Source organism: Protomyctophum parallelum, assembly GCF_964188405.1.
Source record: "Protomyctophum parallelum genome assembly, chromosome: 14".
Taxonomy (NCBI): Eukaryota; Metazoa; Chordata; class Actinopteri; order Myctophiformes; family Myctophidae; genus Protomyctophum; species Protomyctophum parallelum.
Window position 1 is genome coordinate 10,495,540 of NC_139709.1, and position 21,511 is coordinate 10,517,050.

General features: G+C 43.8%; 2 protein-coding genes across 2 annotated transcripts in view; both read left to right on the top strand.

Annotated features, from left to right (window-relative positions):
- Window positions 1-1,795: 1,795 nt before the first annotated feature.
- slc7a8b (solute carrier family 7 member 8b) lies at window positions 1,796-15,817 on the top strand. Its single transcript, XM_083781215.1, has 11 exons — window positions 1,796-1,969; window positions 5,252-5,456; window positions 6,244-6,395; window positions 7,350-7,475; window positions 10,102-10,255; window positions 11,131-11,254; window positions 11,787-11,890; window positions 13,579-13,675; window positions 13,767-13,916; window positions 14,120-14,297; window positions 14,719-15,817. Exons 1-11 carry the CDS (start codon window positions 1,831-1,833, stop codon window positions 14,847-14,849), a joined length of 1,560 nt encoding a protein of 519 aa, XP_083637341.1. The 5' UTR covers window positions 1,796-1,830; the 3' UTR covers window positions 14,850-15,817.
- A 1,327-nt stretch (window positions 15,818-17,144) lies between these two features.
- Window positions 17,145-21,511, top strand: part of ap1g2 (adaptor related protein complex 1 subunit gamma 2) — a 53,650-nt gene continuing 49,283 nt past the window's right edge. The window contains exons 1-4 of the mRNA XM_083781888.1: window positions 17,145-17,261; window positions 18,377-18,595; window positions 19,901-20,025; window positions 21,243-21,384. Coding sequence (XP_083638014.1) covers window positions 18,395-18,595; window positions 19,901-20,025; window positions 21,243-21,384 — 468 coding nt within the window. The 5' untranslated portion in view covers window positions 17,145-17,261; window positions 18,377-18,394. The remainder of the gene's footprint in view (window positions 17,262-18,376; window positions 18,596-19,900; window positions 20,026-21,242; window positions 21,385-21,511) is intronic.

The following is a 21,511-nucleotide window of genomic DNA, read 5'->3' on the forward strand; positions in this document are numbered from 1 at the left end:
AAAACCTGTTAACTTGTTCATTTATTTTTTGCTAGGGCTTAAACTAAATAGACCCACCATAGGCCTACTTTTCTGTGACATAAGATGAAGCAAGCAACATATGTGCTAACTTATATAGGAACATGTATGGCATGTGTATTCATATTCACACTGTAGGCAGCAGCCTACTTGACATGTGTTCATGTGTTATCTGATTATCTCCAGTGGCAGCTGAGCTAGGATGACGACAGTGTGGGGTACTGGGTTTGCCTTATTGAGGGGTTGGGATAATTTGTTTTATTTTTTATTTTCTGGACATTACAAATAGGCCTATGGGCCTAGACTAGAATGTTTAGGTTTATAGGTTTACCTGGGCGGTGGGAGGGTGCTTGGGATATGTTGACGTTTGCGGGCCCACTGATAGGTCGAATATAAGAAGCATTCCTATTTCCGAACGCGGCTGTCAGTCAGTCTCGCCTGTGTTGTTATCTGTGTCTCATCGCAGCCAGCCGCTGACGGCATGAGAGCATTATGTCCGTCCCCTTCACAACATGAAGTCCATCACTTAGTTATCACTGGAGCAATATCAAGTTACATTTTACTGTAGCAGTAGCTGCAAGTGGGGAGGTGAGTGTTTTTAATTTGCTTTCATTTTAATCGTTATGTATTTGCATTGCAAACATACTTATAGTTGATTGAGTTGAAGGTCTTATCTGCTTAAAATGTATGATGGATTTTACAGGTAGACTAGAGTGACGATTATGCCCGGGGACCTCCCCCTTTTAAAACAAATAAAAGTGTCAGTAAAATCAGCTTCGTCACATTATTTAAAGTTGTGCAGTTTGATGATCATTTTGATAAGGCTACGGGCTGGGTTTTGCAGCCCATCGCGTCGCACTAGTCTGAATTATTAATGCTGGGAGATGGTTTTGCTTCTAATTATAGCATCGTGATGCAGCTTCAGGAACCATGCATTGCCACAACAACAGCAATTGTACATTTTAGTTTTGCTACTGTAGTTTGTACTAGGCTACTACAACAGCTGCATGCATGCATGTGCCATATTAGAATTACTTTACTAAAAAAAAACACACATTACACACATTTGTGTCTCCCTTCATGGGCTAGTAATGGCTACTATTCATTTTAGAATTTATTTCAATATTGGAAGGCTCGGTTTAGACTAGTATACCTGGAATTCCTTCATAAGACCCCCCCATAAGCTGCATGACGAGATTCTTGAGCATTAATCATTGCAAAGTCTAACATCCGAAGACAAAAGTCAACCTGTCCTTTCCCACAAGCAACCTGGACTTTGTTTGGAATGATCTGCATGGCCACAGCAATGATGCTGTGATGATGTCAATATTGAGGTATAATAATCCACAGGCATGCCCCGGCCGTCGCATAGATACAGGTTTAACTTGATAGATTATAGTAGTAGATTAATAACACCACCGGCCCTGTTATTAAATTAAAGTAGTTGCTTGGTGTCCATATAGCCTGGCATGGCCAGACTACTATCGCTGCATAGATATTATCTACCCAGGGGGCATTGTTTTTTTCTTTTCTTCCTATGGCATATCTGTTTCCAGGCTATGGTTTCCAGGCAACGTGCCACCTGCCCTGTTGAAAAGTAGTTGCTTGGTTGGGTGTGTGTCTGTCCAGGGAACGTGCCACCTGCCCTGTTGAAAAGTAGTTGCTTGGTTGGGTATATGAGCAGGGCCTGGCTGTAAACAAGTTCTTGAGCTTAGTCCAGTTACCCTGGGTAAACATAGTACCTTTGCTTTCCTTTGTCCAGGCAACGTGCCACATCGTCCTCGAGGGGGAACCACTTCACTGCACAGCAGGATGAGCAAGAGTCCGAGGAAGCGAAGCACCACCAGTGGCAGCTCACAGGAGTCTGGTGGTGGTGGTGGTGATGGTGATGATGGAGGCGTCGCTCTGAAAAAGGAAATCGGCCTGGTTAGCGCCTGTGGAATTATAGTCGGTAAGTCCACCTATTTGTTCCTTTTTTTTCTGTGCTTCAACACCACTGTGTAGAACCCATCAACCCCCCCCCCACACACACACACACACACACACACACTACTTGATCCACCCCCCCCCCCAACCTTACCCCCTCTCTCCTCTATGATGGAGTGCCATCCTCGTCCTCAACAATGTGCGTCGAGGACCTCGTTGAGGCGCCCGAGAGGCATCCTAACCAGATGCCCGAACCACCTCAGCTGGCTCCTTTACAGGCGAAGGAGCAGCGGTTCTACTCCGAGTCTCTCTCGTGTGACTGAACTTCTCACCCTATCTCTAAGGGAGATGCCAGCCACCGTCGAAGAAAACTCATTTCGGCCCGCTTGTATTCACGAACATTATTCTTTCGGTCATGACCCTCACTTCATGACCATAGGTGAGAGTAGGAACACTTCATGACCATAGGTGAGAGTAGGAAGACTTCATGACCATAGGTGAGAGTAGGAACACTTCATGACCATAGGTGAGAGTAGGAACACTTCATGACCATAGGTGAGAGTAGGAACACTTCATGACCATAGGTGAGAGTAGGAACACTTCATGACCATATAGGTGAGAGTAGGAACACTTCATGACCATATAGGTGAGAGTAGGAACACTTCATGACCATATAGGTGAGAGTAGGAACACTTCATGACCATAGGTGAGAGTAGGAACACTTCATGACCATAGGTGAGAGTAGGAACACTTCATGACCTGACCATAGGTGAGAGTAGGAACACTTCATGACCATATAGGTGAGAGTAGGAACACTTCATGACCATATAGGTGAGAGTAGGAACACTTCATGACCATAGGTGAGAATAGGAACACTTCATGACCATAGGTGAGAGTAGGAACACTTCATGACCATAGGTGAGAGTAGGAACACTTCATGACCATAGGTGAGAGTAGGAACACTTCATGACCATAGGTGAGAGTAGGAACACTTCATGACCATAGGTGAGAGTAGGAACACTTCATGACCATAGGTGAGAGTAGGAACACTTCATGACCATAGGTGAGAGTAGGAACGAAGATTGCTCGGTAGACAGAGAGCTTTGCCTTCTGGCTCAACTCTCTTTTTGTAACAATTGTGCAAGTTTGCACATTTCTAATGTGCCATTTATGCAGCGAGGGTTTTGATATTTAGACATGCATGCGCAGGAAGTCGATAAAAAGTAATCTCGCTAATGTTTCCTTGCAATTTCCATTACCGTCAGCAGCACAGATGGCTGTCTGCGAACTAGAGCTGCACTATAAAAGCAGACATGTTCGATCAACATTTGACCATTTTGACCAACCAGTGGGCGGGTGTGTGTATGCAAAGTTGCAAACTATGCCTACATGCAGCCCCTTGTTGTACGTATAGTATTTGCATTCCCTAATTATTTTTCCTGGATGTCATTGACCCAGTTCTGTTAGTTGTGTTTGCACATTATAGAGTAATGAAGAATTATAATGGCAGTCTGTATGCTAATTCTCCCCACTGTCCTCCACTGGACGGAGGAGATGTACATTCTCATGAGTCATCCTCCTACCTTCGGCCTGGTGGAGACAATAGTACTGCAACATTAGGTCAAATATATAAGAGGCTGACCTCTAATTTCACTGCACTCTGACGGTCTAATCCTACAATAAAACGTCACCAGCCTGCTCTGATCCTGTCCACAAATTAACTGCAGTGGCCCACGTTGACCATCGCAACCTATGAAAGGCTTGTCAGACATACTGTACCACACATGCTGTCTGTATGCCAGTGGTTCCCACACTTTTTCATGTCAAGGACCCCCAAGTTGACATTTATTAGCCCACGGACCCCCATTTGAAAATATAATGTATGCCAGGGACCCCCATAAGAGAAGGTTTTTGCGGCTCTAGCAGTGAGTTTCATTTCAAGGGCCCCCCAGTTTGACCTGAATTAGACTACGGTCCCCTAGTCAATGACATTTCTATCTCTGGGACCCCTAATGTATATTGTAAAATCAAAGTTAATTTAACTCTGAGAGTGTACAATTGGACCCGCTAGGGTCCGTTTGGTTCCATTTGTACACTCTCAGAGTTACAGGCCCATGGAACATTTGGTTCCAAACTAACATTTAGCTGGGGACCCCCTGGAACTCCCTCAAGGACCCCTGGGGGTCCCCGGACCCCACTTTGGGAACCACTGCTGTATGCACTCTTTTATCCCACAAATCTGAAATGTTTTGATGTAATACTTAACTACTGACGGAGGCCGTTTCTAACGGTGTAGTCTGGGTAGAGAAGTATATCATTTTTCCAGCGCTGAGAGATCAAGAAGAGCAACAACAGTATAGTAGTAGCAGGGAGTCCCAAACAGTATACTGTAGTAGTAGCAGGGAGTCCCAAACAGTATACTGTAGTAGCAGGGAGTTAAACAGTATAGTAGTAGCAGGGAGTTAAACAGTATAGTACTAGCAGGGAGTTAAACAGTATAGTAGTAGCAGGGAGTCCCTTTTTAGTTTGAACATGCAGTCGGTCCCCTGGACAGGAAGCCAGGCGTCTAGCGTCAGGAAATAGTGTCTTTCCGCTGGTGTCCTCCCTCTGTTTTTAATACGCTCTGTTTTCTTGCGCTCTCAGAGTTAAATTAACACGTGTGTACTGTGTAGTGTACACAGTAATGCAAGTATTTACTACTTATGTAAATATGTATTGCCTGCTCCAGCGGTGTGCACAGATATACACGAGGTAGCGCCTGCCCTTTTTGCCTTCTGGAGAGCAATATGCCCTGTTGAAAGTTAGTTTTGTTTTTGTACAGTTTGTTATTTTTGAGTGGTGCAACCACTCCCTTACGGAGCTATCTGTGTGGCTGGCTGGATGGGTGGCTGGGTGCGTCTGAGCACAAAAACAGCATGGTTGTTTTTCACCACCTGTGCGCAACCAAACACACACGCACATATTAACTAGTGTATATATGGTGATTCCGGGTGTGCCAGTACAGTACAGTGACAGTACAGTACAGTTTTTTGTTTTTTTCTCGTTTTTAAACTGTCCTTGATTGTGATTTGCTATATGTTTGTGTTTTTTAACCTTGTACTGTACAGCACTTTGGAACCTTGTTCTGAAAGGTGCTATATAAATAAAGTTCATTATCATTACAGTAGAGGGACCCCCACACGGTAACTCTGTCATTTCTCAACCGTTTCAGACATGGGGCAGCTCGCCGGAAATCGGGCTGGCACCCTGGAACGTCCTGTACTTTACTGTCTTTGTCTCTGTGTGTTGTTTTGCCGCTCTCCCACAGGCAACATCATCGGCTCAGGGATCTTTGTGAGTCCCAAGGGAGTCCTGGAGAATGCCAGCTCGGTGGGCCTGGCCCTCATCGTGTGGGCCTCGACGGGAGTGATCACGGCCATCGGAGCTCTCTGCTACGCAGAGCTGGGTGTGACCATCCCAAAGTCTGGTGGGGACTACTCTTATGTCAAGGACATCTTCGGAGGACTTGCTGGGTGAGAACTACAAATGACCAGTATCTATGAAAAGAACTACAAATGACCAGTATCTATGAAAAACAAAGTGTGTTGCCCAAGTTGTCGCATTAATGGAACAACTGCACATTATTATTTTAAGTCATAATCCCACACTGTATATTGAGTATAATGCCACTAGCGCAGACGAACTGCTTCAGAAAGTGTGTATGCGTGTGTCCCTAATTATTTTCCTGGATGTCATTAACCCAGTTCTGTTCATTGTGTTTTCTGCTACACAACAAGGCATCCCCAGTGCCCATTATAGAGTAATGAAGAACTATAATGGCAGTCTGTATGCTAATTTGCTCATTAGTTCCTCTGTTCTCTCACTACATTTAGCTATGAGGGCTCTCCTGTTCTTCTCACACGTTGCGTGTGTGTCCTAAGTATGTTGGCGTGTCCCAGCATCACCCTCCTGTCCCCCACGTCCCCCCCAGGTTCCTGCGTGTGTGTCATTGCGAACGCAGTGATTGCGAATGCAATGAGCACTAACTATGAGACCTAGCAGAACATGTCTGTCTGTCTGTGTGTCACGCTGTAACACCACCTGCCCGCCACCAGAGGGCGCAGCTGTATCGCACACAAAAAACACACGCACGCACACATATACACACTAAAAAAAAGTACTTAAAAAAAACATAACTTAAAAAAAAATCTTAAAAAACCCCACTAAATTTACGAGCTGCGTTTGCTTCGCGCGTCTTACTTATAAGTATGTTGCCGTGTCCCAGCATTACCCTCCTGTCTGCCACGCCCCCCCCCCCAGGTTCCTGCGCCTGTGGATTGCGGTCCTAGTGATCTACCCCACCAACCAGGCGGTGATTGCGCTCACCTTTGCCAACTATGTCCTGCAGCCCCTCTTCCCATCCTGCATCCCTCCAGAAAATGGACTTCGCCTTTTGGCCGCCGTCTGTCTACGTAAGTGTCCCATGCAGCAAGTCTGCTCCGTGTGAAGATAGTGGAATACACCTTTTTAACCGTTTTGTGTTAAAAAGAATTATAAAAAAAATGCTTTTCGTATACAGTTGCACTTGAAATTATTCAGTGGAAAATTAGGTTTGTTGGCACAATTCACAAACTGTCAGCATGATTATCAAATACTTAAACATTATACTTAGTTGACTGGATCCCCAAGGGGTCTATAGGCCGGAGAAAAAGGAGTCCAGAGATTTTGATTTTCTGCCTCTGTGGGGGGTAATTATATGCACATAACATGACCAATGGCATTGCAAGACTAAACAATGAACATCAATGATGATGTTTAGGTGAAGAAAATATATTAATTAAGTAATTAATAAGAATGTTGACGAATAGCATCGTTGGGAGTGGGACTTACAGGGTTAAAGGAGAATTTCGGACTAGACAGCTTTCTTACCTTTATTTGTAGTTGTTACGTCCCCACCAAAGAGCTGTTCCAGGTGTTATTTTGTGCAAAAATCCATTATTGGCTATTTCCCCTACCATAAGCCCTCAATGGGGCGTTAGGTTTTAGTGCTAATTCACACTATTTTTACTACTTATTTCGATGGAAATAAGTGAATTAGCACTAAAACCCAACACCCCATTGAGGGCTTATGGTAGGGGAACTAGCCAATAATGGGTTTTTGCACCAGGACCAGCTCTTTGGTGGTAAGAAAGCCCAAATTCTCCTTTAATATCTGTGTATTATTTTTGTCTTTCAATATCTGTATTATTTTTGTCTTTCACCTTTATTTATTCAGGAAGGTTTCTTTTTCAATGACGACTTGGTTACAGTAAACATAGCATACAATGTAAACACAAATACCGGTAAATGACAAGATAATAGACACAGTCTTTTAAAGCGATGAAATAACTTGACAAGCTATAATGTAGTATACTTTGTGTCCTCAGTGTTGTTGACATGGGTAAACTGCCACAGTGTGCGATGGGCCACACGGGTACAAGATGTCTTCACTGCTGGCAAGCTGCTCGCCCTGGGTCTCATCATAGTCATGGGAATTGTCCAGATATGCAAAGGTGAGTAGGTTAGAATGATGACTTGCTGTTGTTGTGTCTGGTCTGTTGTCTCCTTTGGGATTCCAAAGCCTGTCTCTTTATTATGGAATGTGTCTTTCTTTCCTACCCAACTCAAGCTGTCTCTCTGTCTCTCGCCCCCTCTCTATCCAAGGTAAAAATGTCTTTCTTTTATTTATTGCTTGTATATTAAGTTGTGCTTAATGTGACCACAGAGACCGTATTTTTTAAATTATATGTCCTTTTGTATGGTGTCTGAGGTTGCTACCATTGTTTAGAGTTATTGTGACAAGCCTTTCTAGGCTATGTGAATCAGTGAATGTTTCTATAAAAAAAAATAAAAAAAACATTTACTCACCGTTACTCAAAGTGTAAACACAATTTACAAAGTTAGTATTTTAGCACCATGCATGAAGTTCATTTCAGGCCAAGCCAAGTAGGAAGAGTAGGTTAGGGGAGGAGACAACAGGACCTGGACCTGTTAACACCCCAATCGCCCAGGACGGAGTTCACCGTCCTTTCTATTCTATTAGAGTGTTAACCACTTTCAATGAGTGGTTAACCACTTTCAAGTAAATCTATGCCTAACACTTATTAGGTTATTTCTAAGAAATGGTGGCGAGCGTGTTTTGGGGCGAGCCTTCCTACTCTTAATCCCGGTCCGAGTGGATCAGATTTGGATTTTGGGGCAAATTATCAATTTCTTAATTATCAATAAGAAATTAAACTTGATTAATCCATTTTGTGCGGGAACCCCTTTTGGTGTTTTAAACGATAGCTTTTGAAAAATAGCAGATCTACAAGCTCATAGCGCGCCACTCGGTGACGCGCTATGAACTTGTAGGTCTGCTATTTTTGAATTTTTTTAAAAATGTGCCTCAAATCTTTCAGAAAATTGTCATGATTTAGAAATTCCCAAATCTGATCCACTGGGATAGGCATGAAACATGTTGAACTCTAGGGCCCTGGTAGACCAAACAGACGTGATTGTCCACCCTGACGGTGAAGGTGAAACTCGATGGCCTTGAGTGCAGTAAAATACAACCGGAAACTGGTAGTCCTCAAATTAGCCACATGCTTGCCATTGCCAATGGCTCCACACTTCAAATCAAATCAAATCAAATCAAACTTTATTTGTATAGCACATTTCCAACGACTGAGGTCGAACCAAAGTGCTTCACATCACACAGAGCATAAAAACATACATCGAGGCAAAAAGAAGAGGATAGGAAGATAGATGAAAGCAAAAAATAAAAGGAAGGAAAAGCATCATATAAAAAATGTCAACAGAACAATATATCAAAAACAAAAGGCAACTCCATAAGTGCATGAGAACACAACAGTGCATAGGTACTGTAGGCTATAAAGACCACGGTAAAATGTATTAGGAAACGCGATTGAAAATAAATTAGTCTTGACCACTTGACCACAAGGATCCTCCACCCGAGGGTCAGAGGGTGTTTGTCACCCTTAATACGGTAAATATTCTCAGTAATTCCAGTCATTTTAAAGTTGAGCTCTCCTGCAGTCACAACATGGAGTTCCAGAAAAGGGCGCAGACTCATGAATTGTACTAACGGCGTGCCTACGGTACCGCTGCAGCTCAAACACGGTCAACCCCGCCGTCCGTGCCTGTCACGGGGATTTCTGTGATCTCGGTGTGAAAGGCGGATTAGAGTTCCCTTGTTGGTTCTCATCCAGTACTCACAAATCCCATCCACTTTACCACACACACACACACACACACACACACACACACACACACACACACACACACACACACACACACACACACACACACACACACACACACACACACACACACAGCTTACCCAGGCCTTGCTCCCTCATACAGTACATGAAATGCCACCCACCCATAAATGTATTCCTTATCCTCAAAGTGTTTTAAAACATCCATGCTGACATTTTTATTGTATGTCCAATGTCCATACTTACTGACTAGACTGTATGTTGCGCATACTGCGTATTTGCGTATACTGTAATAAAATGCATAGTAAACGGCATCAATCTAAAATATAGGGTAGGCCACTAGGCCTATGCATCGTGTTCCATTATACAGTATGGCAATACTATAACAGAAATGGGATGACTGATATTGCCCTCTGCTGGTCCTTGCCGTGTATTGTAAGTGAATACCCATACTGTAGGTAATGTTGTGAAAGGAACTTATACGTCACGCTTGGACTTTTGCCAGTAGGGCCTTTGCACTCGTTGATTCTGTCTCCTGGAAACCCAGCTCTCCTAATGCCCGTTGATTCTGTCTCCTGTAAAAGCTACGTAGCAGTTGGAATTTAGTTCAGTATGTTTCTTTTCTTCTTTTTTTTGTCTTTTCTTTTTTTCTTTCTTTCTGAAAATGGAACCCTTTTGGGGGAAACTATGCCCAAAGATGCATACGCACACCAAAGTCCTTGTATTGGTGCCGGCCCACAGGAGAGAACTGAAGAGGGAATCTTGGAAAAAACAAGAAAGTGGCTGCACACGCTAATGGCCAAAGTGCCAATATTTTAATAGGTCCCAGCAGATTAAGACATCGTGAATCCAATACCATTTGGGGAAACAACATGAATCCTATAATAAGTAGTTGATGATTTCTTCTGTTTCTTCCCAGGTCATTACTATTGGCTGGAGCCGGCACACGCCTTTGAAACCTTCCAGGACTACGACGTCGGCTTAATCGCCCTGTCCTTCCTGCAAGGCTCCTTCGCCTACGGAGGCTGGAACTTCCTCAACTATGTCACCGAGGAGCTGGTTGACCCATACAGGTGAGAGTTGACACAGAGGAGCTGGTTGACCCATACAGGTGAGAGTTGACAGAGGAGCTGGTTGACCCATACAGGTGAGAGTTGACACAGAGGAGCTGGTTGACCCATACAGGTGAGAGTTGACAGAGGAGCTGGTTGACCCATACAGGTGAGAGTTGACAGAGGAGCTGGTTGACCCATACAGCTGAGAGTTGACACAGAGGAGCTGGTTGACCCATACAGCTGAGAGTTGACAGAGGAGCTGGTTGACCCATACAGCTGAGAGTTGACAGAGGAGCTGGTTGACCCATACAGCTGAGAGTTGACAGAGGAGCTGGTTGACCCATACAGGTGAGAGTTGACAGAGGAGCTGGTTGACCCATACAGGTGAGAGTTGACAGAGGAGCTGGTTGACCCATACAGGTGAGAGTTGACAGAGGAGCTGGTTGACCCATACAGGTGAGAGTTGACAGAGGAGCTGGTTGACCCATACAGGTGAGAGTTGACAGAGGAGCTGGTTGACCCATACAGCTGAGAGTTGACAGAGGAGCTGGTTGACCCATACAGGTGAGAGTTGACAGAGGAGCTGGTTGACCCATACAGGTGAGAGTTGACAGACCTGTCTTTGTGTTGCTCCCACCTGTTACGCTTGATACTCGCGTAACGGTGTCTCTTGCAGAGAAGAGGGCGAGAGTATATGGTGCTCACAACCAAATCCACTGAGAAATTAGGATGAACTGATCTCGATCAGTGGTCTGGGTTGACAGTTTCTGAACCGATATTACCGGCATCCACATTACGAAAGGCTTTATACAAGAGTTATTATTATTTTTATTAACAGTTTACAGCATATTGTCATGGCAACCGCCCTGCCCTCCCTCCCTCCCTCCCTCCAGGAACCTGCCCCGGGCCATCTTCATCTCCATCCCTCTGGTCACGTTTGTCTACGTCTCTGCCAACGTGGCGTACGTCACCGCCATGTCTCCCCAGGAGCTGCTGGCCTCCAATGCTGTGGCAGTGGTGAGAAGGACACGAGTTGTTTTATCGATGATGTGGCCTGTTTTTCAGGGAAATAGAAAAAAAGAACCCGTGTTCCAAATGGACCCACAACAGTTATAACAGTGTAATATTATTATTAGTAGTATTTAGTCATTCTTGTTATCTTTGCATTTGTTAAATATTTTAGAAAACCCAGACATACTTTTCCTATTTTGAGCATATCATTAAAATAGATAATTTCTTCTTTAAGTTACACAGTATCAACATTCAGCCTCAGTCCTAAATGCTCACAACATGTTGTGAGCTTGTAGGTGTGCTATCTGCGTTACCTTTGTGTGATACTTTCATAATGACAAAGTATTAAGCAGGGCATTGTTTTTGTTTTATGAAAAAAAAATAACCTAAAAATATGTAATATGGAGGTTATGCTGCCTGACGGCAAGAATGTACAGTGCATTTGAGGTTTTTCATCAAAATGGCCACCATTATGGTCGGTATTCTTTGAAACATTTGCCTTTTTGTCTTCTCCGACTCCTTAACTCTCTTCTCTCAGACCTTTGGAGAGAAGTTGCTAGGAATGTTCTCATGGATCATGCCCATCTCTGTGGCGCTGTCCACCTTCGGCGGGGTCAATGGCTCCCTCTTCACCTCCTCGCGGTCAGTGTGTCCTCTCTGTCCTGCATTATTAATCTTATCCTATGTTACATTCACCCATTTACACATGCATTCACAGACTGATGAACCAACCATGCAAGGCACCAACCGGCTTGGTTCACTATCAATACAACATGTGGTTTGTACAGTATGCTCACCCTGGTACATACTTAGCATAGTTATTTTCTTTTTCCTCTCCACCAGGTGTATCTACTGCAGTATTGCAATACACAGACCCAAGAATACGACTGCTTTGCTAGGCCTATTCATTGTGTGGAGCTGTATATTTTTTTTTCTGGGGAGATGATCCCACTGGATAAAGATGACAGGCCTCTCATTACGCACTCACATTTCACCTACATGCATCCATATTTATTCCTGTATTATAAATTCACACTGTCTGCCACCCTCCAGTGAGCCACATGTCTTGTGTCTCACAGTAATATGTCATGTGAGAAACGGCTCTCCCTGGGATGTTTCCACTTGTGTCTCACAGTAATATGTCATGTGAAACGGCTCTCCATGGGATGTGTCTCACAGTAATATGTCATGTTTCCACACCTTGCAGGAACATTCTGTGTGGACAGTAAATAATACTACTACAACTAATAATACATCTTTATTTATATGGCACCTTTCAAAATTGCATTGCAAAGTGCTTTACACATTCAAATGGGAAAATAAGCAGCAGAAAACATTTCAATGAACGGCAAAATATAACAAGCGGCAGCAAAATAAAATGCAAAATATTAATAGAGTTGGCAATGACTGCTAATCTATAAAATTGCGTTTTCAGAATGGGATTTGAAAGAGGACACCGATTTAGCGCACTTGATCTCCAAGGGCAGTGTGTTCCACAGTGTTGGAGCTACAGTATGGTGCTGAAAGCACGGATCTCCTTTGGTCTTTAGCTTGTTGATTGTTGTTGTTTATTTAGGAATACCCCTTTGAGATATACTATCACATTTTTGAGAGGGTACTAACTGTACAATCAATACAATACAAAACATGTGTACCCTAGGGTAGGTACCCTCACAAAAACATGCAGTAATCCTGGTCTCTAAACTGCCTCCCCCTGGCCAGCCGGGGCGCCTGATGCATAACGGATAATTGTTAATGATAAAATTTTATTTTAACCACTTAAGCCTGATACTTCGTTATAAGACGGAAGGCTAAAATAACTAATTTTATAGCCTCAGCGCATTGCAAGCTATATGGCTCGATCGGCTATCTTTTTTTCATTTTCATTCGTCCACATACAGATATGATGTGGCTTTTTGATGATCTAAGTCAGGACAATGGAGTTTGACAGGAAAGGGCTAGAGAGATGAGGAAAGAACATGACGGGAGTCTTTTTCAAACTCTGGTTCTTGTGACCAAGGACCATGTGGTCAGTGCCATCAGGCACCACAAAATATCTCTTCCTCGAATTAGGGACAGAAAGAAAGGATTCAGAAATCAAACCCAAAACCTTCTGTTCAGCAGATGTCCACACTATCCGCTAAGCCAATTATGTCACCCCACCAGACATGTTTTCAACTGAAAATGTAATGATATTCTTATGTAATGATATTCTTTTATCAGTTTTTCTGTGTATTTGGCTCCCTTTCTCATGCATTTTTCCATCTCTCTCTCTCTCTCTCTCTCTCTCTCTCTCTCTCTCTCTCTCTCTCTCTCTCTCTCTCTCTCAGGCTGTTCTTTGCTGGTGCAAGGGAGGGCCATCTTCCACGCCTGCTGGCTATGATTCATGTCAAACGCTGCACGCCTATCCCAGCCCTGCTGTTCACTGTGAGTCCTTTTGATGTACACACTCGAAATGTCCTCAAAATGCCCTCTCTTTTCATGCCCATGTTAACAGCATTCCTCTCCTTCTACTCAGGTCATCTCTACACTCCTGATGCTGTGCACCAGCGACATCTACACACTCATCAACTACGTGGGCTTCATCAACTACCTCTTCTACGGGGTCACTGTCGCCGGGCAAATTGTGCTGCGCATCAAAGAGCCTGATTTACCTCGGCCTATCAAGGTGAAGATCAGGCCTCTATCGGAACAGCTCATTGGTTGGGACTTTGGCAGATCCCATTTTGACGTGCTGTAGCTACCTGAAAAATATGACTGTTCTCTACGAGTCTACGTGATCTGCCATTCCATGTGGGAAAACGCTATAATACTACGCCTATACTCTGTTGCACCATACAATTGGTCGTCCATCTCTTTCTTTGCCCGCAGGTGAGCTTAATATGGCCCGTGATATACCTGCTGTTCTGGGCCTTCCTGCTGGTGTTCTCTCTCTACTCGGAGCCTGTGGTGTGTGGCATCGGTCTGGCCATCATGATGACGGGCGTCCCCGTCTACTTCCTGGGAGTCTACTGGGAGAACAAGCCGCAGTGCTTTGATGCTGCTGTTGGTACGGAAATTACTTTTTTTTTTGGCTTTTTGACTGGAGTTGGATATTTAAGATTTAAAGTCCGTCGTCTCCATAGTATTCTGTGTGCCGTGTCAGTATTTACTTGACCACTTACCCTGTTTGGTTGGTTGACTAGGGTTCATGCCATTTACTCTGATCGCGCACTGTCTAAGTTGTAATTATTATGCTCATATTATTATGTATTCTGTTATTGTCTATTGTAGAGATTGGCGCAAATACAACTACACAAATAACTGCTTTATTCTGTATAGTGTATACTTTTAACTGAATGGAATGTGGATGCAGTCAATGCATCAGGAAAACATTTTGAGGGACCCCACCCCCACCCAATGCTCAAGGCAGGATTCAAACGTATGATGATAATAATTCAACCATTCTCTTCTCTTCCTACTCCACGCAGGTAAGTTCACCCATCTGTGCCAAAGGTTCTGTTTTGTGGTGTACCCAGCCATGACGACGGAGGCCCGGGTGCCCACAGGAAGTGAGGGAGAGGATTACGACGAAGACGATTTGAAGGCCAAAAAAAGCTGATCGAACGTGTCGTTGTGTGTGACGACAAACAACAAGAGAGACTCGCTCACACTGCATATATATGCGGGTTAAAAACCCAAGCGAAGACTTCTAGAAAAGAGGGACAGTGACATGTTCACTGAATGCAAATTGTAAAAAGCTCTCACTGAAAGTCGTTGACTTGTCTTAATCCTGAACACCACTGCCTCAGAGTAATGCTGCCTACTTGCGTCAGGAGTGTACAATGCAATACCGCTTGTTGTGAACAAATGGAAAACGACCACGTGGCCATTTCTTCCCCATATGGTTAAAAATAGAATTTCACAGTTAATGTCACATCTTTAATATTGTGTTATTTTTGTCTATATTGTTTGTGCATGTGTAAATTCTTTATTGTGTGTTGATTGCGTCATCATAACACTGTCATGTTTGTTATTCTCAAATGGTTTATTAATTTTAGCCCCTTTAAATTAATCACCTGTAATTTAAGTCAAACGTCATTGGAAATTAATACCAAAAATGCTTTCATCATATTAACTGTCATGGTAAGAGGATTGTGAACAAATGATCTAAATCTTTTCAAGCACATATTTAATTGAGCCTTTTTTTCGAGGGGTGCTAGCCCCTCCTATGCACAGCTTTGTGTGTATGTCCGTTTGAGCACGGAATGTGATCAATTGATTCGCTGAGAGCACGGAATGTGATGTAAGATGAGAGCACCCCTCACTGCACACGAGTGATTTTTGAATACTTTACAGTTTGAAAATAGTACAGTGATAGGATTTTACAACGATGCTAACGGGATAAGCCCTATGGGGGCTTGTTTCCATTGTGGTCCTATTGTTGGACATGGTCTTGTCACCTTGTGAGGGATGCCTGCCCTAAATGACTTCGTCTCAATACAGCGATTTGCACAACCACCGCCATTGTGTCCGCCTACTTCTGAAATGCTTCTGTGACAGCTTCGATTTGGTCGCTGGGAATGTGTATAGCAGGGGTGCCCAAAAGGGAGGTTGTGGTCTACGAGTGGATCATACAGGCTGTGCAGGTAAGACCACATGACATGCCCCTAACCGTATATCATTTATATGAATCCAACACTGTTTTTGGGGTCTGCCACTTGAATTAAGGTGACTTCACTTGATTGACATAAGAAAAAATGCCTTTGTTTTCAAGTGTTTTGCCCTACCAATTCCATTTCCCCCCCCTCTATTTTCATTCCAAGTGTGTTTGTCTAATATGTAACTATTTTCATCAATGGGATAATACATTTTTTTTTGGTGGGTAAAATGGTAAATGGTGCATTTATATATCGCCTTTATCCAAGGCACTTTACAGAGATTGTGCATTACATTCACCCATTCACACATCGATGGTGGAAGAAACCATGCAAGGCACCATCGGTGTCTTGCTCAAGGACACTTTGACGCTGACTGGAGGAGCCCGGGTTCGAACTGGCAACCTTGTGATTGCCATCCGGCCACTCTACTACCCCTGAGCCACCGCCGCCCCACTGTGGGTAGATCTGGATGAGCTGGTCATTTTTAAAGTAGCTCTCAAGTTTAAAGTGTGGGTGTATAGCATCCTTCTGGTCACAGTGGTCAGTCTACTAATCCAGACATCAAGTAAATACAGTATAACCAATTGATTGATGTGAAGATGTTCTGTGGCCTTTTCATTTTCAGAATGGCAACATTTTTAAGGTAATTTAAACCCAGGAGTGTTAAATGTACCCACCCGTAAGGGTCCATTTGGTTTGACTGACTGACTGACTTCATTCTTTATTCACAGTTTGTAGAACGAGTATACAGTTCAAACTAAGGTAGGCCTACAGGTCAAAACAAAAACTGCCACGAGGATAAAAACCAGAAAAAGCACTATTAAAGACTTGTTTACATCATATCAGGGTCCTCCATTTTCAATTCATCATAACATTTAAAGACTTACAAATACCGGTATACACTACACAAAAGAGGGAAGTTATATACAGTTAAAGAAAGTAAAAAAGGGGGAAGAACATGTATATAATGTCAGTATGGGATACATTTAGTACAGTCGGAGATCGAAGGGCCCCAATTAATGCAAACAGGGCACCGTCCATTCATTAGTGCATTACAGAGTTACACATCAGATGCTTTATGAATATTTAATTCACCTGTTGATTCACCTGACGCATAGTTTACCACAAGGGGGCGGAGTCTACGCACAGTGACAGATCAAATTGCGGAAGTAAAATGCATGAAAAAAAAAAAAAAAAAAAAAACCCAACCGAGCCTCGTATGAACCACCATACAGTAAATACACTACTGTCCCACTTCACTGTAGGCTTCATACAGCCAGCCAGCAGTCTGTCTGTCGACGGCTGAAGCTCTGCTCGATTCTTTCAATTCATTTTAACATCTTCAACATATCGGGGCTGCAGACATCAGGTACGTTTATTAAATACGGTTCCTTTTTTTTAGTTATAGTTCCTTCCCGAGGAATTTTCCCCCTGCCTCCTTCCTCCCTCGATCAATGGAACTGTCAAGCTAGCTTATAACGTAGCCTGTAGGCTAGCTTGCTTTGACAGCATAGATATAGATGCTGCCTGGGTTCATTTCTCTCTCTGTCTGCTGCTGTTTTCCCCATTGATTGATTATGAAGTTGAATAGCTTCTTTTAGCCAACTTTGTTCTGCTAGCTGTTCCTGCTTCATAAGCATGTTTAAGCTGTCTTATATCTTTTGCATGGCGGCGGCTGCTGTGTGTGAATGAGCCTCCAGTAGAAATTAAGCTGCCTGGCTGCCACCATGGCTGGCTGACTTCTTTGCCGATCACTTATTTGTGTTCAATAGTATTGCTTTGCTGTTTTAGTATAAATGTCAGGCTGTTGTAAGGCTGTTATTATATTAGAAAACACTCGCAAGCCGCCCCTTCTATCTAGGAAGTATGTATAAAACAATAGCCGATACCTTTCAATCACTTTGTTGTTTTTTTAGACATAACTAGTATACAGTGTTCTGAATGTTAATACTGGCTTTATGCCTGTCTGTATTATATATATTAGAAACACTAGCAGCCCTTATCTAGGAAGTATAAAGACAATAGCCTACATTTCAATCACTTTGTTGTTGTTGTTTTTTAGACATAACTAGTAGGCTATACACTGTTCTGAATGTTAATACTGGCTTTATGCCTGTCTGTATTATATATATTAGAAACACTAGCAGCCCTTATCTATAGGAAGTATAAAGACAATAGCCTACATTTCAATACTTTTTTTAGTTTTTTTTAGACATACTGTAACTATACACACTGTTCTAGATCTTAATATATACTTGCTTTATGCCTGTATGCCATATATGCATATCCATTTTGTTGTCTTTCAACATTTTTTCCCAACATTTCCACCCCTCATTCACTCTGTGTCTCTCTCTTTTCTCTCTTGCACACACACACACACACAAACACACACACACACACACACACACACACACACACACACACACACACACACACACACACACACACACACACACACACACACACACACACACAGAGAGAGGGAGAGAGAGCGTCGAGCAGCAGCATGTCTCCGTCAGTGCGTCTGCAGGAGATGATCAGGGTGATCCGCTCGGCCAGGACTCAGGGCGAGGAGCGGGGTGTCATCCAGAGGGAATGTGCTGCCATCCGGGCGCAGTTCAGGCAGGCCGACAACGGAGGGCGCTCTCACAACCTGGCCAAGCTCCTCTATGTGCACATGCTGGGTTACCCTGCTCACTTTGGTCAGGTGAGGGGGATTTACTTGGCTGGCTGGCTGACTGACTGGCGGGCTTACTGACTGGCTGGTTGGCTTGCTGGCTGGCTGACTGACTGACTGGTTATCCCACCTCCTACTTTGTCTGGCTCATTGTCAACCTTTTTAGGCTGTGACCAGGGGGGCAGTCAGACAGATATTTTGTGAAGCCACAAGGAAATCGGGATTTCCTGAAAGTTCATATAATGGCCTGTTGTGGCGCTGTCATTGGGCCCAAAAAAACCCATAGCCCCATAGAAGTCCATGTATTTGGGCCCAACTTCGCCTAGACTGTATTACCTTAATAAACATGGTCATGAATACTTTCTGCTTCCAGTCACTAGTTTAAAGTCTCATTTCTAAATTATGGTCCCATTTATTTAAAAAATGACCATAAAGTCGCGTATGTTCTGAGGGGTGTGGCTACCGTTACAGTCTATGATCGGGATTCCCCACCCACTCGAGTCAAAATAAAAACCACCTAAGAAGAAGGGGGGAAGTCCCGCCTCGTTGTCTGGGCCAGCCAATGGGCCAGCTGGGCCCAAACGGATCTAGAAAGATGGCGATGTACAATTCAAGGACTGACAGGCTTCATTTTACGTTCATGTTAGACCCGGGGAACGCTTTGTCCATATTTTTTACAGTCTATGGCTGTGACCCCCCAACATAATCATATTTGAACTGGGGAACTCAACATAATCGTATTTGAAGGGACCCCCCAACATAATTGTATATGAACTGGGGACCCCCCCCCCCCCCCAACATAATCGTATTTGAACTGGGGACCCCACAACATAATCGTATTTGAACTGGGGACCCCCCAACATAATCGTATTTGATCTGTGGACCCCACAACATAATCGTATTTGAACTGGGGATCCCCCAACATAATCGTATTTGAACTGGGGACCCCTCAACCTAATCGTATTTGAACTGGGGACCCCACAACATAATCGTATTTGAACTGTGGACCTCCCATTCTGACAAGCACTTGGAATTGTAGTGCTAGTAGTGGTTGAGCTAATAATATTAATATTTAGTTTGACTCCACAGATACATACAAATATTGTAACAAGCTCACAACATCTCGCATTCCGCTTTCTAGATGTGGCCAATGTTTGACCAGTTTTTATAGTATAGTTTGTTGATTACTTTTGATGCAGTAATCTTTGTTCTTTTCTCTTCTTTCGGACGGCTGTCTGGAAGTTACAGCTTTGTTGCCTCATTATTCATCGGCCCAACATCTGTCTTCAGATACATTTTGCTCAGTGACTAAAACCTTCTATCCTTTTGTCTCAGATGGAGTGTGTTCGTCTGATAGCCAGTCCTCGCTACAGCGAGAAGCGCGTGGGTTACCTGGGAGCCATGATGCTGCTGGACGAGAAGCAAGACGCCAGCCTGCTCATCACCAACTCCATCAAGAAGTAAGGACGGGATGAAGGGCGTTCAGGAGACAGGCAGACAGGGCTCAGAGACAGACAGACATTCTAGGTCTAGGACAATCGGATTGAGATAATCTGGCTGTGTGGGAAAGAGGCCAGATGAGAGAATTAAAGCAAGTCAGGGAAACGTCAAATAATCAGCTAAATCTCACCTAGAAATGCACTCTGTCGAGGTGCCAACTTGCGCCTTGCACACAAGTAGCGCGCAAATACAACTGCTTTTCTAAATCCTTTAGAACAGCAGTCAAAGACCCCAAAAATTATATGTATTTGGCCACCGACCACCATTTGAAAATATGTTATTCCAGGAACCCCTCAGAAGCAAAGATTTGTTTTAAAAACGTTGGCTCTGAAAGAATATATATTCCAAGATTTCCGCCACATTTTCACGATTTTTCAATAGCTAAAGTATAACATAATGCTTAAAACACCAAAAGGGGTTCCCGTCCAGAATGGTTAAAGTATTCAATCATCAAGGAAGAGAAAGATCGTCTGCCCACCAGTTTCTAGAGCTCAGAGACTTACTTTATTTAGAGGCAAGCAATTTGTTGCCTTGAACTGGGGACCCCCGCGGATGAGCGGATGTTCTTTGTTGTCTTGAACTGGGGACCCCTGCGGATGTGTGGTTGTTCTTTGTTGCCTTGAACTGGGGACCCCCGCGGATGTGTGGTTGTTCTTTGTTGCCTTGAACTGGGGACCCCCGCGGATGTGTGGTTGTTCTTTGTTGCCTTGAACTGGGGACCCCCGCGGATGAGCGGATGTTCTTTGTTGTCTTGAACTGGGGACCCCCGCGGATGTGCGGATGTTCTTTCTCCTCCTTGATGTTTGCCTTGATGTCTGACTTCCAGCACCTGGCCTAAATAAATATAGGCATTGAGATGTGCACACAATCGTCTCTGTGAAGTATTAAATCAATCAATCAATCAATCAATCAATTCCTTATTCTGAAGACATGGCATTCTGTATTGTCATGGCCGTGCCTGTGTGGGGTGCATACTGCATACTTAGTTTAGACTAGTCATTGGTTAGACATGGGTTAAGGTTAGGTTTAGGTGTGCTGCCTCGTGGGAGGTTAGGTTTAGGGTGAGGGTTTGAGATAGGTTGTAGTGGTAGGACTAATGACTGGTCTAACCAATGACTAGTCTCAACCAAAAACTGTCTAAACTAAGTACTGCACCCGCCTGTGTTCCCTGTCGCAGTGACCTGGCCCACAGCAGTCAGTATGTCCAGTCGTTGGCTCTGTGCACGCTGGCCTGTATGGGTTCCGCTGAGATGTGCAGAGACCTGGCTCCAGAGATCGACCGGCTGCTCCACTCCTCCAACTCCTACATCAAGAAGAAGGTGAGCAGCGCCTCGTCAGGCTGAGGCGGCATTATTTTGTACAATTCAGACGTTTTGTAGTTCCCAAACGTTTTTATGTCAAGGACCCCCAAATTGACACTCATTACTAGCCCGTGGACCCCCATTT